Source organism: Epinephelus lanceolatus, chromosome 24 (genome assembly GCF_041903045.1).
Source record: "Epinephelus lanceolatus isolate andai-2023 chromosome 24, ASM4190304v1, whole genome shotgun sequence".
Taxonomy (NCBI): domain Eukaryota; kingdom Metazoa; phylum Chordata; class Actinopteri; order Perciformes; family Serranidae; genus Epinephelus; species Epinephelus lanceolatus.
Genome location: NC_135757.1, coordinates 17,145,464 through 17,164,458, shown reverse-complemented (window position 1 = coordinate 17,164,458; position 18,995 = coordinate 17,145,464). Strand labels below are relative to the sequence as shown.

The 18,995-nt window shown below is 39.8% G+C and overlaps 1 protein-coding gene across 1 annotated transcript; it reads left to right on the top strand.

Annotated features, from left to right (window-relative positions):
* The first annotated feature begins 85 nt into the window (after positions 1-85).
* LOC117254769 (uncharacterized) lies at positions 86-18,765 on the top strand. The gene is made up of 11 exons (XM_033623171.2): positions 86-380; positions 12,321-12,470; positions 12,618-12,743; positions 12,856-13,013; positions 15,003-15,105; positions 15,193-15,291; positions 15,409-15,429; positions 17,103-17,123; positions 17,255-17,284; positions 17,374-17,430; positions 17,527-18,765. The coding sequence occupies exons 1-11, from the start codon at positions 299-301 to the stop codon at positions 17,544-17,546; spliced, it is 867 nt and encodes a 288-aa protein (XP_033479062.1). The 5' UTR covers positions 86-298; the 3' UTR covers positions 17,547-18,765.
* Positions 18,766-18,995: the final 230 nt, after the last annotated feature.

Genomic DNA, 18,995 nt, shown 5'->3' with positions numbered 1-18,995 from the left:
AGCCCATTTATGACCATACTGTAAATATAATCCATGTCCCGTCAGAGGCGGACACACACACACACACACACACACACACACACACACACACACAGTCTCTTGAGGCGGTTTCATTTTAACTTTCACTTTCAGCCTCTTCCAACCATTTCTCCACACTTAACAGCCGCTAACACTATTTTAACCTAGCATAGCTAGCTTGTGATGTTTTTATCTTGTGAATAACGTCATGTGACATGCTCGTCTGGGAAAGCAGCTTGGTTTTTCTCTCGTTTTTGAGTTTAACCGACGAAGAGTGAAGATGTGGCCGTGTGAGACAGCAGCCATGGTGCTGGCCGGGTGGCTGTGTGTTTCACTGCTGGCTGCTGTGTCCGCAGACACTGGTAAGACCACCACACCTAGTTACAGTCAGCGTGTCTTTAGACGTGTAAAAGTGTATGTTGTTTGGTTATATGTGTATGTGTATGGTGTGTGTATATGTGCAGGTTGTGTCGCCGTACTGGGGTTTCCCACATGGCCCCACCCAGTAAACCAACATGTTGATATAACGTTAACTACAGAACATTTACACTAATGCAGTCTAATAATCTACAGAGTGCATGTGAGTTGACACTTCAAACACAATACAACACAATAGATTATAATCTACCAATGGAATAGAACTGACATGTATATTACTGAAATAAATAAATAAATAAAAATAAATAAATTTGCATGGTGATCACATGTCTATATATATTTTTTAGAAGAGAAATATTGAAAAAAAAATGTCCCAATACAAAATAGCATGGAGTTTAAATTATAATGGCAAGAGCTGAAAGTCCATTTTAATAGTAATTTTAAACATTTTTTATGAAGTTAATGACAACAACAGCAACAAGTTTTACCTCCCAAGTTACAGAGTATTGTTTTGCACTGGATTGCCATTGATAAATTCGTAATGCACAATACATTTCTTAGAGGTCAATTTTTTTTGTCATTGCAGTTCCATGCATGCATTATTTGAAATAATTTTTGTTATTGAGACATTGGTTATTAGCATATTAAAACACACTGAGTCTAGTTTTAAGTTTTAATGTAGGAGGATTTAACAGCATTTCATTCATAGTAACCAATAGTAAAAAGGTTTTTGTAGCAGTTAAATTTAGAACAGCCAGACCATACAGACATATCAAGGGCCTCATTTTCACAGTAATTTAAGTAATTAATTTCATAATAGTATGGATAGCTGAATAATACTCACATGATGACCTTTGAAAATGTTTTAATTTTATGAGGTCAACTTTTAAAGACTAAAGATTAAAATTGTTAAATTGGTGTAAACACTTATTTATGTCATCCCTGTTACTCGTGTCATATCCTGTTACTCTGGACAGGTAACAGGGTTGACCATTCCAAGCTAATTTGCTTATTGCTAGTTAAAACACAGGGCTTGACGCTAACTTTTTTCCCAAGGAGCACATGTGCTCCTAAGTTGAAAAAGTAAGGAGGGCACAAAGAACTTTAGGGGCACAATGTAAATTAATCAAATAATGTGTTTTCCGTAATAAACGTGATGCAAATAGACATTTATAAGCAAAATTATTTAATGAATTTGTATACAAAATGTACAGAAAGGTAAAATCATCAAGTTTTGAAAAAATATTGCAATTTAATTTTGTCTTTAATGTTGTTATCTTATATATATTATCTTTGCAAGATGATTATCTTATAGCCTGTAATGTTCAGTGTTTCCTCATCCCTCAATTGGGACCCATGGTACAATACCAGTGAAAGTATCATGGTTCTGAGGCAGATGTGCCTTTTGTCATTTATAAAAAGATAAATCACTTTTCTATAATACATCACTGATATTTCAATGGAATAAATTACTTATTGACTTATTCATACTTCAAAAACAGCATCAATAAGTGATTAACATAGGGGGGATCAAAATAAAATAAATAAATGAAATAAAAATCAACTAGCCACCCTCCTCCCCTGACAGTCCCTTCATAAGTAACGAACAGTCCCTAAAGTTTTTCCTCTGATACGCCACATACTGTGTGCCCCCATGGCTCAGCTGTTCAAGTACTTTTGGGCAGTCATGATAACAAGTTATTCACCTGGAGCCGGACTTCTTCGACGGTAAGCCGTTATAATGCGCCGCCGTATTTGACAGGAATACGTAATCCTGTCCGTGTCTGTGACCCCCGTTCAACCCACAAGCGGCGGGATTCGCCGTTATTGTTTATCGCCTCACTGCCGACATTTTACTCCACCGTCACCGCACGCTGTTTGATTGCGTTATCAAAACACGCCGCTATTATTCGGCCTTGCTTTTCAGTTATTCCACCGAATACCGAATGTGTGGTTTTTTTTTTTTGTTTGTTTGTTTTTTCAATATTCGGCCGAATATATTCGGTGCGTAGGAGCCTTCCCCCACTCCCCACTCCCCTCACCGCTGCTCTCCTCACTATACTGGCTGCTGCGCTGTGCAAGTGCACAGATGTCTCAGAGTGGTGGTGCACTTGCAAAAATGTTTTTAATTAAAATGTTTTTTAGCAGCAGCGACGGCAATAATAACGAATGTTGCGGAAACACTGATGTTATTACTATCCTTAAACATTCTCCAGGTCCTCTGAAACTCTGCAGGACTTATTTCCACCGGTACCGTGACGAACGGTCCCTAACTGCGGGGAGAACGGAGCAGGCCTCCCCGGAGGTCCGCCGCTTTTCCCGGTCCGTCTCCTCCACACTTTGACTTATTTCCACGCTGCCGACACTGGGACTATAGGCCTATTCACTGTGCCGACAGTGGCTTGGAAAACGGGCCATAACGCCAGGGCCTGCCCTGCCTGCGAAGCGCAGCGCACCGAAATTCTCCCGCGAGCCAGAGCACTTCCGTTCACATCAGACGCGCATTTCTCCACGCTGGTCGACAAGCGGTTCTGCTCCCAGCTGTTGTCTTCGTCACATTTGGTGCTGTTTTTCCATCATGGGTAACTACCCAGCTTGACACATTAGTTCGCGGCTCGCGCAGAAAATAGACCAGACGCCGAAATGATCGCTGCAGGGCCGGCGGCGGAGCTGCGCGGTGCGGCCGGTGTGGATGACACAGTCGGTTAACATGGGCGCCGAAAGGAAACTGGCTTCACTTCTCGGCGCTTCGAGGCTATTCGCGGTGCTTCCGCGGGCGGTGTGGTTCTTAACCGTGTCACACGGGGAAGAGTGAAGAGGGAAGGCGGCTGGAGTTCCTCCAACATTTGCGGTTAGATTATCATATTTTTGTATTGACAAAAATATAGGCTGCTTCGGCTGATTTTTTTATGCGCACACGTGCCCCTAAATATTTTTTACAGTTCGCACACACCTATTTTTAGTCGAAAATGCGAGTGAAACGCTCGCACTGTCGAGCCCTGAAACAAATGCTAGTTAAAGCCCATGCTGTGTACTCTGAAAGGCAGCTACCTGTAGATAACATTATGAGAAATAAATAATTGTTTAGATTTATATGTTAAAGAACGGTAACAGGATTTATGTTGTGTACTTGTCCCTCCTGGTCAAATGTTAATAAAACATCAAAAATAGCATATCAGAGATGATTTACTGCTCACAGAGATGCTGTTAGTATCCAAGATTAGAGATAACTTCCTGTGAATCAAATCTGGCATGTACTTTTATTTTGGAATGACCTAGGTACACCTGTTCAGCTGCTCATTAACACAAATGGCTAGACAGCCAATCACGTGGCAGCAACTCAGTTCATTCAGCCATGTAGACATGGGAGCAATCGACAAGAACACATTTGGGTGGAAGAACAAAGATATTGCTCTAGTAGCCTACAATGTTAAAGTTAAATAAATATACCCACAAGTTATGAGCCTTAAATTATATATCACGCTTTAGTACTTTGGCTAAATCAGAGCCATAGCGATAGCTATCCCATTAGAGGGACAACAAACTCCGAGAATTTCCGAGCAAATTTTAAACTATGCGCTATCGTGATTTAAGTTTTAACGTCTACATTCTCGCGTAAAAAATCCAAAACTGTAGTATTTTGAAACTTGTAACTTACAATTGTGGTTCCTTTCCTCCGCCATTGTTGCTGCAAAATGCATTATGGGATACGTGGCTGCCCCAAGTCCACAGGTTACCACCCGATGTATCCTTGACAAAATGGGTGGCGCAAGTACACATTTGGATATTTGACTGTACTTGGCGAGATGTGGACTTCTGAATTGGAACAGTACTTGGGCCGAGACTGATGACGTTTCTCAACTCGACAAGAACACAAGTACAGAGAAGAACGCAGATTGAGAAACAGTCATGGTCAAGACAACCTGCTGAAGTTCAAACCGAAACATATGAAAGATGATTTAAGTAGTCTAGCAGGAGAAATAGGTTCCCATGCACCTGCTTGGCATTTTTTTGTAACTTGTTTTTTAGGACCTTTTTGTGCCTAGTTAAGAATTCTTCTTGTTGCCAAGGTCAACTCATGGCCCTTGGGCTTTATTTGGCAGCCATCTTGAATTGGCGAAAAATGCCAATTTTACAATTCCTGAACCAGACAACATACAAAGACAAATTAACCCACTTTTTCATATAATTTAGACACCATGAATCAAACGGAAAGGTCATTGACATGCTACAACCACTCTTTATTGGTTAAAAAACAACAACAGGCAAATGATGAATGACAATGATATTTTAGGCTCATAACAATATAACTTTTGCTATTTTGTTTCACAGTTGTTTAGCAACAACCATCCAGCAATAGCCAAATGTAGCTACTTTATTATCTACATTTGGCTATTGCTGGAAACAACTGTGAAACAAAATAGCAAAAGTTATATTGTTTTGAGCCTAAAATATGTCATTTGCCTGTTGTTGTTGTTGTTGTCAGTCACAAGGTGATTAAATGGATGAGGTCTATGATACCAAGATGAGTCAATTCCAGTTCCAGTCAAATCAGACCAGGGGTACGTCCCAAGTCTCTTATTTTATACTGCTAACTCCTAACTCCTTACTTGAACCGGAAGTCGTTCGAGCTCCGCCATCTTTAAGGCCGTCTCATGTCTCTTATTCCTGCCAGTAAGGAGTTAGCGTTAGGCGTTAGGAGGGATCTGTTAGGTGTGATGAGTAAGGTAACACGAGAGGTTCCTAACAGGAAGTCTTTTTCAGCTTGAAGCTCTGACATATAAATACCCGCCCTCTACGTCTGGCTCATTTGAACGAGATGGCGGAGAAACAGCGCAAGTGTACCCGTTACATGCATTCTTTGCAATGAAACGCTGTAAGACGTGCTGACGTATTGCGGTAAGCGAGTTGTGTCATTTCCGGTGTTTCTGTGACAGCGTCTCTGTACTGCTCTGGTGAATTCTGCTAGCCTGCTTTCTCACTTCAGTTGCTTTCACGTCTACTTCAAGTCTTAACCCACAGTGGTTCTGTTTAAGCACTTACAGCTCTCCTCCTTTCTACGACTTTCTCGCTAATCTCTTAGCTGTTGTTTGCACGTTACTAGCCTTGGTAGCTACATTAGCTTTACAGCTAGCGATGGCTTCTCCTTCTGCTCTTTCTTGCTCGGTGTGCCAAATGTTCAGTTATGCCTCTGCCTCCTTTAGCGACAGTGGTAATTGTAATAAGTGTAGCTTATTTGCTGCGTTGGAGGCGAGGCTTAGTGAATTAGAAGCGCGGCTCCACACCATGGAAAACCATTCAGTAGCTGCGGTAGTTAGCCAGCCCCCTGTAGCCGGTGCGGAGCCACATAGCATAGCTTTAGCCTCTGCTAGCGGTCCTCTGGCAACTCCCGTTCAGCCGGGAGGCTGGGTTACGGTTCGCCAGAAGCACAGCTCCAAGCCGAAGCCCACGGCTCACCACCAGCCTGTTCACGTTTCCAACCGCTTTTCCCCACTCAGCGACACACCCGCTGAGGATAAAACTCTGGTTATTGGCAGCTCTATTCTGAGGAACGTGAAGTTAGCAACACCAGCGGCTATAGTCAAATGTATCCCTGGGGCCAGAGCGGGCGACATTGAGTCAAATTTAAAACTGCTGGCTAAAGCTAAACGTAGATTCAGTAAGATTGTTATTCACGTCGGCGGCAATGACACCCGGTTACGCCAATCGGTCACTAAAATTAATATTGCCTCGGTGTGTGAATATGCAAAAACGATGTCGGACTCCGTAGTTTTCTCTGGACCCCTCCCAAATCTGACCAGTGATGACATGTTAAGCCGCATGTCATCACTTAATCGCTGGCTGTCCAGGTGGTGTCCAGCAAACGATGTGGGTTTCGTTAATAATTGGCAAACTTTCTGGGGAAAACCTGGTCTTATTAGGAGAGACGGCATTCATCCCACTTTGGATGGAGCTGCTCTCATTTCTAGGAACCTGGCAAACTTTATTAGTAATTTAAATCCTTGACAACCCAGAGTTGAGACCAGGACTCGGAGACGCAGTCCTATACGCCTCTCTGAGCTTCTAGTTCAGTTACCCAGCCATAGTTATCATAGTTTTATACAAACGGTGTCTGTCCCCCGACCACCTACATTATTTAAATCTAAAATTAAACAAAGAGGAGTTGTGCATAACAACCTCATAAAAATTAAAACCTCTTCTGTGACAGAAAGACAAAACAGGAGAATTAAATGCGGACTGTTAAATATCAGGTCTCTATCGTCTAAAGCAGTGTTAGTAAACAAATTAATATCAGATAATCATATTGATTTACTCAGTCTCACAGAACCTGGCTGTGTCAAGATGAATATGTCAGTCTCAATGAATCCACTCCTCCCAGTCATAATAATACCCACATTCCTCGAGGCAGCAGCCGAGGAGGGGGAGTTGCAGCCATTTTTAACTCTAGTCTGTTAATCAGCCCTAAACCTAAACTAGATTATAATTCATTTGAAAGCCTCGTTCTTAGTCTTTTACATCCGACCTGGAAAACCTCGCAGCCACTTTTATTTGTTATAGTGTACCGTGCTCCTGGCCCGTATTCTGAATTTGTATCTGAATTCTCAGAGTTTTTATCCAGTTTAGTTCTTAAATCAGATAAAGTTATTATTGTTGGCGATTTTAACATTCATGTCGACGTTGATAATGACTCCCTGGCTACCGCGTTTATCTCATTATTAGACTCCATTGGCTTCAGTCAGGGTGTACATGAACCCACTCATTGTTTTAACCATACCCTCGATCTAGTTCTGACGTATGGAATTGAAATTGATAACCTAAAAGTCTTTCCACAGAATCCCTCGCTATCGGATCATTATCCGATTACTTTTGATTTCTTTTTACCCGATTACACGCCACTCAGCAACAGAATATACTAGATGTTTATCAGATAGTGCTGTCGCAAAATTCAAGGAAAAGATTACTCCGTTGTTAAATTCAATACCAAGTCCCTCAGTAACAGAGATTTCCTGTACCGACTTTGATCATTTTGTCGATAGCGCCGTAGGCTTGCTGCAAACAACACTTGACTCTGTAGCTCCTCTTAAAAAGAAGTTAAAAAAGCAAAGAAAGTTCGCTCCTTGGTATAACTCTCAAACCCGTAAGTTAAAACAAATATCGCGAAAATTTGAAAGGAATTGGCGATTGACCAAACTGGAAGAATCTCGTTTAATCTGGACAGACAGTCTCAAAACTTATAAGAGGGGCCTCCGCAATGCCAGAGCAAACTATTACTCAGCATTAATAGAAGAAAACAAGAACAACCCCAGGTTTCTTTTCAGCACTGTAGCCAGGCTGACTGAGAGTCAAAGCTCTATTTAGCCTTGTATTCCTTTAGCCCTTAGCAGTAATGATTTTATGAGCTTTTTTAATGACAAAATTCTAACTATTAGAGGCAAAATTCATGACCTCTTGTCCTCAGATAGTACCTATCTAACCTCAAACACAGCTGTAAGACCTAATATATATTTAGATTGCTTCTCCCCAATTTCTCTTCAAGAATTGACAGCAGTGATTTCTTCATCTAAATCATCAACGTGTCTCTTAGGCCCCATCCCAACTAGGCTACTTAAGGAGGTCTTTCCTTTAGTTAACACTCATATATTAGATATGATCAATATATCCTTATTAACAGGCTATGTACCACAGTCTTTTAAGGTAGCTGTAATTAAACCTCTACTAAAAAAGCCCACCCTGGATCCAGAGGTGTTAGCCAACTATAGACCGATATCTAATCTTCCCTTTATGTCAAAGATCCTTGAGAAAGTAGTCGCAGACCAGCTGTGTGGTTTTCTCCATGATAATAATTTATTTGAGGAATTTCAGTCAGGATTTAGAGTGCATCATAGCACTGAGACAGCACTAGTTAAAATTACAAATGACCTTCTGATTGCTTCAGACAAAGGACTTGTCTCTGTACTTGTTTTATTAGATCTTAGTGCGGCGTTTGACACAATTGACCATCAAATTCTACTGCAGAGACTGGATCACTTAATTGGCCTAAAATGTTCTGCACTAAGCTGGTTTAAATCTTATTTATCTGATCGTTTTCAGTTTGTTGACGTTCATAATGAATCATCCTTACGTACCAAAGTTTGTTTTGGAGTTCCGCAAGGTTCTGTGCTCGGACCAATCCTATTTACTCTATATATGCTTCCTTTAGGTAACATCATTAGAAATCACTCTATAAATTTCCATTGTTATGCGGATGATACTCAGTTGTATTTATCGATGAAACCAGAAGAAAGTAATCAATTAACTAAACTCCATAACTGCCTTAAAGACATAAAAACTTGGATGAGCACCAATTTCCTGATGTTAAATTCAGACAAAACTGAAGTTATTGTTCTTGGCCCCAAACAACTCAGAGACTCTTTATCTGATGACATAGTTTCTCTAGATGGCATTGCTCTGGCCTCTAGCACTACCGTAAGAAACCTCGGAGTAATATTTGATCAAGATTTGTCTTTTAATTCTCATTTAAAACAAACCTCACGGACTGCATTTTTTCATCTGCGTAATATTGCGAAAATTAGGCCTATCCTGACCCGAAAAGATGCAGAAAAATTGGTCCACGCTTTTGTTACCTCTAGGCTGGATTACTGTAACTCTCTATTATCAGGTAGCTCTAGTAAGTCCTTAAAAACTCTCCAGCTAATTCAGAATGCAGCAGCACGTGTACTAACAGGAACTAAGAAACAAGATCATATTTCTCCTGTTTTAGCTTCTCTGCACTGGCTCCATGTAAAATCCAGAATTGAATTTAAAATCCTACTGTTAACTTATAAAGCTCTAAATGGTCAAGCTCCATCATATCTTAGTGAGCTCATAGTGTCATATTATCCCACCAGAACACTGCGCTCTGAGAACGCAGGGTTACTCGTGGTCCCTAAAGTCTCCAAAAGTAGATCAGGAGCTAGAGCCTTCAGCTATCAGGCTCCTCTCCTGTGGAATCATCTTCCTGTTACGGTCTGGGAGGCAGACACCGTCTCCACATTTAAGACTAGACTTAAGACTTTCCTCTTTGATAAAGCTTATAGTTAGGGCTGGCTCAGGCATGCCCTGTACCAGCCCCTAGTTAGGCTGACTTAGGCCTAGTCTGCCGGAGGACCCCCCCAATAATACACCGGGCACCTTCTCTCCTTCTCTCTCGTATTCTATTATTGCATCTTGCTAACTCGGCCATTCTGGATGTCACTAACTCGGCTTCTTCTCCGGAGCCTTTGTGCTCCACTGTCTCTCAGATTAACTCATATCGCAGCGGTGCCTGGACAGCGTGACGTGTGTGGTTGTGCTGCTGCCGTGGTCCTGCCAGATGCCTCCTGCTGCTACTGACATCATTAGTCATACTTCTACTGTTATTATACACATATGACTATTGTCACACATGTATACTGCCAGATATTAATACATACTTTCAACATATTGTACCACAGTAGCCAGAACTATAACTATAATATTATTCCTTTCAATAATGTTGTTGTAACCTACTGTCATTACCTGCATCTCTCTCTCTGTCTCTCTCTCTGTCTCATTGTGTCATGCGGATTACTGTTAATTTATTATGCTGATCTGTTCGGTACGACATCTATTGCACGTCTGTCCGTCCTGGAAGAGGGATCCCTCCTCAGTTGCTCTTCCTGAGGTTTCTACTGTTTTTTTTTCCCCGGTAAAGGGTTTTTTTTGGGGAGTTTTTCCTTATCCGCTGCGAGGGTCATAAGGACAGAGGGATGTTGTATGCTGTAAAGCCCTGTGAGGCAAATTGTGATTTGTGATATTGGGCTTTATAAATAAAATTGATTGATTGATTGATTGACATGCCTACGTGACTGCAAAGAATAACGTTAATGATATTTCCTGCAAGACTGTCATGTTGTAATTAAGTTTCATTCACAACCCGTTGCGTTGTTCAGCGGACTGTCGGTGATGTGTGGCTGTTAAATGTGCAGCTGCTCATGTCCAGAACCACACGTGTTGATATAACACCACGCACGCGCACACACATATTTGCCCATCATTTATTGTCCTGCATGTCATGTGAGTGGAATAATGTTTAATAGCTTGTAGTTAATATTAATTATTAATATTAATATTAATTCATATTATTACTTTCATTAATGTTGTTGTAAGCTACTGTCATTACCGTCTGTCCTGCATCTCTGTCTCTGTCTCTCTTTCTGTCTCACTGTGACATACGGATTACTGTTAATTTATTATGCTGATCTGTTCTGTACGACATCTATTGCACGTCTGCCCGTCCTGGAAGAGGGATCCCTCCTCAGTTGCGTTAAAGGGTTTTTTTGGGGAGTTTTTCCTGATCAGCTGTGAGGGTCCTAAGGACAGAGGGATGTTATATGCTGTAAAGCCCTGTGAGGCAAATTGTGATTTGTGGTATTGGGCTTTATAAATAAAATTGAGTTGACTGAGGCAGACTGACAGGTCTGATACGTCTTATTCACTCAGCAGCTGACTTGTTGAATGATGGTGAGTGGATTTAATAATAGTGATAATAATGATGATAATAATAATGATAATGATGCTCATCACAGTGACAGTGGCAGGGCTACAGACCGTTCTTTAATTGCCACAAACTTCGGCAAATGACTCAATAACAATGGTAATACATGCAAACCTGTGTGACCAGACCAGAGTCATGACGGCCGGGGGGGTGGGGGGTTACGGCTTTGATCAGCGAATATAATGTGACTTGGGATGTACGCCAAATGCTGGCTCCGTAAAGCATGCAGCAGATCCAGTTGTGCCGCCGTCATCAGAAAAGGACGTCGCTTTACGTGATGCTTCAGAGTAAGGCCGTCTCATGTCTCTTATCAGCAATCCTCGCTCCTCACTCCTAACTCCTGACTCCTTAAATGTTTTCCTAAGTGGGAGGGACTAAACAGTTAGGTAAGGTGACTAAGTTAGGTGGTTAGCAGTAAATTTAAGGGACTTTGGACGCACCCCCGAAGTGTGAATAATGCTCATGAACATCAATTCAAGATGGCTGCCAAACAAACCCAATGGGCCATGAGTTGACCTTGGCAACAAGAACTCTTAACTGGACACCATTATGGTCCTAAAAAAACAGGTTACAACCTATTTCTCCTGCTAGACTAAAGTGACTTTGAACGTGGCATGGTTGTTCGTGCCAGACGAGCAAGAAAACCAGAAAACAAGACTAATACACAACAGGTGTGAAGGGAAGACTCTGGGAACAGGGAGGGACTAACGAGACAGAAAACAGGCAGGAAAACACACAGAGACAGGAAGTAAAACCAGACACGACACATGAAAGGAGAATCTACAAAATAAAACAGGAAACTGGTTAAACATGAATGAGTAACATAAAACAAGGAAGAACAGAGACACAAAACCCCAGAACAAAGTTCACAGGATTACAGAATGTTAACAAAAACCCCAGATCATGACAAGAATAGAATAGAATAAAGCATAGAGAGTATGTTGAAGCAGGGTGACCCAGAATCTAAATGTGTAAAGTAGAGGAGTAGTTGTACACCTTTAAGCAGTGAGTAGAATAGACTAGATGAGCTAAATAAAGGATTGGAAAACCTTTATTTAACTTGCTGATTCAGCATTCATGCTTCTAGGAAAATAAAAAGCAGAACAGAAAAGTAAGAATGAACCAAGCAACAGAGAACATGGAAGAGGAGAATAAAAGAATGGAACAGAAGCCAGTTGAATAGAATAAAAAAGAGAGAGATCCACTGTCAGATCCCAACCTCACAGATCAGTCTGTAAAATGTCAGAAAATAGTGAAAATCACCCGTAACACTTTCTTATGGCCAAGGTGACAGATATTTCATTTACAATGATCCAAAACAGAATAAAGCAAGAAAAACAGCACACTGAGCCTCTTGTTGTCCTTGCAGAGATTTCAGTCTACAAGAAGGTGGGCGATGAAGTCGTCCTCAAGTCAGACACCACTGCCAGCACCATCACCAACATCATGTGGAAGCATGGTCAAAACATCGCCGTCCAGTGGGATGGAGTTGAGGTCGATCGCTATCGTCAGTTCAGAGGTAAATTGAGCGAGTTCAGCTTACTTCTTTGGTATATGTGGGACCAAACATGTGCTCCAGTCAAAGGTTTTGATTGATTAATGCTGAAGGGTACAGTGGTGTAAGCTCTCTGCTGAGAAGCTAACACTCTCTATGCTGGTTTTAAAGATCGTGGTGATCTAAACATCTCAACTGGAGAGCTGACGATCAAAGAACTGACTAAAAATGACAGTGGACTGTACACACCAGAAATCAACAACATGATCAAGACTGCAACTCGTCTCTTTATCATCTGTAAGTGCGGAGATTACACACAGTTTTATCTGGGAAATCACATTGAGAAACTGAAATGACTCTAAATTATTATGACTCTAATGGATTTTTTTTTTTCCTGCAATAACAACAGCTCCCGTCCAGAAACCGGATGTTGGTATATCCTGTGACGATGAGACTAGCTGTATTTTGAGCTGTGATGGAGAAACCACAGGTGCTGAACCAGTCAGCTACAGCTGGATGTCAGATGACAAGGTGTTAGGTTCATCTAAGACGCAACATATTACAAAGGTATGGTATACTGCACACAGTGTGATGATGTTCGGCAGTTTGTGTTTTCACTATGAAGTTTTGTTAAAGTTTCTTTAAATGTTTATCAGTTACTTTTCAAAATCCACATGAGCCACTCCAGCCATCAGCACAGATTAGATCCACTGCACCGATGTTATTTCCAAAGAAAATAGGTCACTTTCAAAGCTGGTTCACCATGGTAAATGGACTGCACTTGTATAACGTTTCTCTAGTCTTCCAACCACTCAAAGCTCTTTTGCACTACATGTCACACTCACCCATTCACACACACTTGCACACAATGGTGGCTAAGGCTACCAGACAAGGTGCCACCTGCTACTCAGTAATCATTCACTCGCACTCACACACTGATGGAACAACCATCAGGAGCAATTTGGGATATCTTGCCCAACGATACTTAGACATGCGTACTGAAGGAGCTGGGGATCGAACCGCAGATCTTCCGATAAGTGAAAAACCCAAGAGTCACCCAAGACTTTTTACCCATACTTCCATCAACAAAATGGTTTTAAGTTTCAATAGTAATAAAACGTTTGTTCAACCAAAAATACCCTTTCCATTTTCATTCCTTCAAGGTTCATTCTGACTGATAATGAATGGTAGGAAGTAGGTCAGGGGCCACTGGCTACATTACTTTACTTCCAGGAAACTTTACAGAGAGTGAGGGCAAAACAGCAGATCAGTCGGAAGCTCACACAAGCTAGCTTAGCTAAAATCACAAAACTAAATCTGTCAGCATGTTAGATTTTGTGTAACACTGAAATCTGTGACCTGTCAGATTCTGTGACCCTGCATCAGAACTCCCTTAAAAATTGTTCAGTTTTGTATGTTGTTCAGTGGTTAGGGTTAGGGTTTGGGGCTGGGTCACAGATTCTGACAGTTCACAGAATTCAGTGTAACACCGGCATCGACATCGATATCTTCACTTTACCTATCTCTCCTCTGATTTGTGTGGGTGTGAAGGGGCGACACGCTACTGCAGAAAAAAGATAGAGGGGTTAGCCTTTACTTTTGGCCATCACAACTTACTAAGCTCCCCACAAGAACCTCCAACTCAGGGCCATTTGGTCTCAGGGGACCCAAAATCCCCTTTTGGGACATGTTTCTGGTGAAGTGATGTAAATGCAAATATTAGGGCACTAAGATGGCATTAATAGTCATACAAGTATGAACTTTGGCAAGGAGTATCCTGACACAAAGGGGAAAGTAGCAAAATAAGAATTTGGGGCTTGCTAGCCTACTAGCCTTCCAGAGAATCTACATGCCAGCAATGTGAACCCGGAAGTGTTGAGTTCCCCCAAAGTTTTATGTTAGAAATGTACAGAATGGGTCCCCAGCATTTAGAAATTGCCAGATGCTAACTTGTGTATGTTGGGCAATTTGCATAATTAATGATAATTAGCAGGTATTAGCATAATCACCCATGTAGGCAACTGATTGTCTGATTTGGACGGTATTGGAGTGGTTTTGGGGGTTATTGAGGATGCTGAATCCATGTCTGACATTTTCCAAATTCAAAATAGTTGTTTAAACCAGATGAAGCTATATTTCAACTCCCCGGAGCTGACTTTGATTAATTTAATGGGATTTCAAGGTTTTAAAGGACGCTGAATCGATTGAACAGGTTTTAAAACGGAAGAACTTAATGCAATTTTTCACAATTGTACAAGTATCTACAGATATCTTCGTCAGAGGTGTTCATCAGCACGCTTCTTGTTTAAATCATAAGTTTCAACCACCTGGTGTTGTCATAGACATTATGTGGGACAAATAAAGCATAGATAAAATTCAGTTACTTCCAAATTTGGGTGCAAATTATCGCATGTTGTCAAATTTTGTTTTTTAGTTTTCACACATTTACACACAGGGGATGACACTGAGTTTTACATACATTTGGTACACTAGGTTGTAAATATGATTTGTGTGTATAAATGTTTGGTTATACTAACTGTTTCACTCTACTTCCAGGCCACCAGTTTAAGTGTAACTGAGTTCAGATGTAACCTGTCGAATCCAGTCAGTCAGGAGCTCAGCGCCTCACTCCCCAACCCGTTCATCGTCACAACTGATCGTAAGTCATCACACTGAAAACATTGAAGGAAATGTCTCATTGAGTTCAGATGTGTACAACGCTGTCGCTGCTGTTGTCGTTTAACAGCACCTGCAGGAAAACTGAACATTTCCACAGGAGTCACAGTCTTCATCAGTCTGCTGATAGCTGTGCTGCTGCTGGTTGCTGTTCACAGATGTAAAGCAGGTGAGAAATCAGCACACGATGACATCAGGCAGATGTGTGTGATTTGTCTGTATTTTATGAGTCTAATAATGATGAGAGAAATATGACGTTCTAATCTTTCTGTCTGATTTCTTCTAGGAATGTGGTTCTTCCAGAAATGTAAGAAACCTTTTAAAGTTACAAAAAGTTTAACAGAAAATACTATTTACATCATTTTAATAAAGAGGAGTGAAACTTTGTAAATCCTCAAATTGTATGCCCATTGCAGAGAGAGACTGTTCATGATCAGCTTATAAGAGACTTATAATAGTTCATCAGAAGCACCGGAGGTCAGAGATTGGCAACAAAGCATCTGACAGTTGAACTGAAATAACTTCCTGTTTACCTCACACTGCATTACAACACTGTACTTTGGTTTATTCACCAGACGTCTTTTACTCAGGGTTAAACGTAGACCTAATTGAATGAATGTTTACTGTGAAATTAATGCTAATTAATATGGAAGCCCATTTCCGCCAGTATAATGGAAAAAAGAAAGATCCCGTAAGTCATAACAATTAGAAACTTCCTCAAAATAATAAGCTTTTCGTTATTACCAAATCATTATTTTGAGGTAATTAAATCATGATTTTGAAATAAGTTAATATTTCAAGAAAGCGTGTCATTCTAAGTTGTTATTTTGAGAAAGTTTCTCATTATTTTTGGGAAAAAATCTCATTAGTTTGAGATAGGTAATTCTTTATTTTGGTATAGGTTATTATTTGGACAAAGTTTCTCATTATTTTGGACACTAAGTAATTATTTTAAGATTCTAAGTCATTATTTCGAGACAGTTAGTCAATATTTTGATAAAGTAACTCATTGTTTTAAGATAAATAAGTCATCATTTTGAGATTCTAACTCAGTATTTCGAGATAAGTAAATCATTATTTTGAGAAAGTGTCTCATTATTTTGAGATACAAAGTAGTTATTTTTAGATTCTAAGTCATTTCATGACAGTTTTCATTATTTTGAGAAAGTATCTCATTGTTTTAAGATAAAAAAGTCGTCATTTTGAGATAGGTAAATCATTATTTTGAGAAAGTATCTCAATATTTTGAGATAAGTAAATCTTGATTTTGAGATACGTTTATATTTCAAGAAATTTTTTATCACTTCCAAATACTAAATCCTTATTCTGAGAAAAAAATCGTATTAGTTTGGAATAAAACGTCATTATTTTGCGATAGGTAAATCATTATTTAAAAAAAAAAAAAAGAATTTCCTTTTTTTTAGATTAGTTATTATTGAGAGTAAGTTTCTCAATATTTTGAGATCCAAAGTAATTATTTTTAGATTCTAAGTCATTATTTCAAGAAAGATTCCCACTATGTTGAGAAAGTATGTCATTGTTTTGAGATAGATGTTATTATTTTAAAAAGTTTCTCAATGTTTTAAGATAAATAAGTCATTATTTTGAGTTAAGGAAATCATGATTTTGAGATAAGTTATTATTTCAGTTAAGTTTTTCATCACTTCAAGATACTAAATCATTATTTTAAGAAAAAAAAAAAATCCCATTAGTTTGAGATACTAAGTCATTATTTTGAAGTAAGTAAATCATTATCTTGAAAAAAGATTTCTCATTATTTTGAGATAAGTTATTATTTGAGAGATCATCTCTTTATAATGACATACATAACCTCTTTTTTTCCATCACACTGGTGGGAATGAGCCTCCATAAAATAAGTAGATATCTGGACTTTGGTGAAGTTCTTTCATGTTCATATGAAGCAGACCGTGATAAGCGCAGACTCTTAACATATTCTCTGCTGTGATTTCCCCCCTGCAGCATCCATGCCTTGGGAAGCAGGTCAGTCATTTAAATTATTTACGCCTTTATACCTTTTTAGACCTTAAGACTCAAACTGCTTGGACCTTTACAGATGCAATAACAGCCCACTTCTGTCATGTATTTTCTGTTAATGTTGCCCACCACTGCAGACTTCTGGAGGAAGCACGAGAGAGAGTCTTGTAAGTTTCAGTCTTCTTTCTGTATTCATGATCTAACTTTTCATCATGTTGAAAAAACTGATATCTGTACATGCCTATCTTTAATACAGCAAGAGATGCTGCTGAGTCTAACGGCAGGGCTGCTCAAGGGAAGGGAGAAGCAGACGGTAAGATACAATCACTTGCCTGTCACTAAATATTATCGTTTACAGCAATATATGACAGTATGTGTGTAACTGTTTTTTCCGCTTGTCATTTGGCAGAGGAAACACCAATGAAATAGAGCCGAATGACACCAAGTCACGACCTGTCAGGTGTGAAACAAGATGATCCGAAAGATCCACAGTGAAGCTGAGCTATCCCTTAACAGTCATGTCAGCACCAGCGCCTCATATTTAGAATAATATAGCCAAGTAAAATATATTTTAGACATAAAAACAGATCAAATGTAGGAATGAGGGCGTTTAAGACTCTTGAAAAGATGTTTTTAAGACTTGAGTCCTGCTGCTTGTTTCGAAAAGAATACATTAGTTTATTTATGTGCTGGAATCTACCTTAAGTCACGTCTATTAAAACAACATTCAAAAGACACAAAAAAAGAGGTACATACAAGTTATCTAGCGTGAAATATAACCATATATAGCCAGGATTATAATCAAAGCTTTTAGACTTGAAGCAGATCTTCCTGAGGTCTGTTACTAGATTTTTTTAAAGAGGCAATGAGGGCCGGCAAAGTTAAGACAATACCAGGAAAGCGTGCTTTTCCTGTAACGGACAGCGTACCTGACACCGACTGACACCTCAAGCTCATTAAAGCAAGCAGGTCTGCTGTGGATCCATGCAGCCTCACAATGTCGGGGAAGTGCTTGGACTGTGTAGGGAGGACCTGGACTGGCAGCGGAGGGGAAAAAGAGACGCCATTGTTTGGTTTGGGCCGCTGGCTCGACCAACAAGCAAGGCATTGTACAGTACTTTACTGCTGACTCGTCAGCAGCAGCTACTATGTGTGTTATGAACAAAATATTGAGAGATTTCAAACTCAAAATAAGTCAATCAGCTTTTTTTGTTATTTTTATTTTAATTTTAATGACTGTTTGGTGTGTTTAAAATGGAGGACAGGTTTGTTTTTGCACTTGTCTTTTCTTACTCCAAGTTTTTCCTCGTGAAAATAACAATAGTCACACTCCAGGGTCAAATCAGCCTTTTTACTGTATAACTTTAAGATTATTTGTTAAACTTTTTTAACACGAACTGCAGCACTACCTGTGGATGTAGCACTGCCATTTTTAAATAGTAAAAAAAATATAGGTGCTACAAATGTCCCACAAAACGCACTGTTATTCATACCCTGTCCGCTTAGTATTTATTGTGGCTTATTAGTGTTTTAGGATGTGAAGAATGTAAATATATAAATGAAGTGTTTTTTTTATAGGCTGTATTTTGTTTTGTTTTTAAATGTATATGTTTCCTACAGTAAAATAAAGGAATGGTGCAAAGCTGAACCACAGCAAACTACATGTGGTAATACAGTTTAAATCCATGTCTGTGAAAACATGGATGCTTAACACACATCATCCCCCCTCGGCAGCACAGAGGATCTACACAATCAGCACAGTTTAAAGGTGGACACCCAAGACTAGTGTCACCAATTCAGTATCTGACCAAATGCAACCTCTTCCTTTTTTGAGTCATGGTGTTGAGTAACGGCAAGAAAAGTGGTGTATGCCAAATA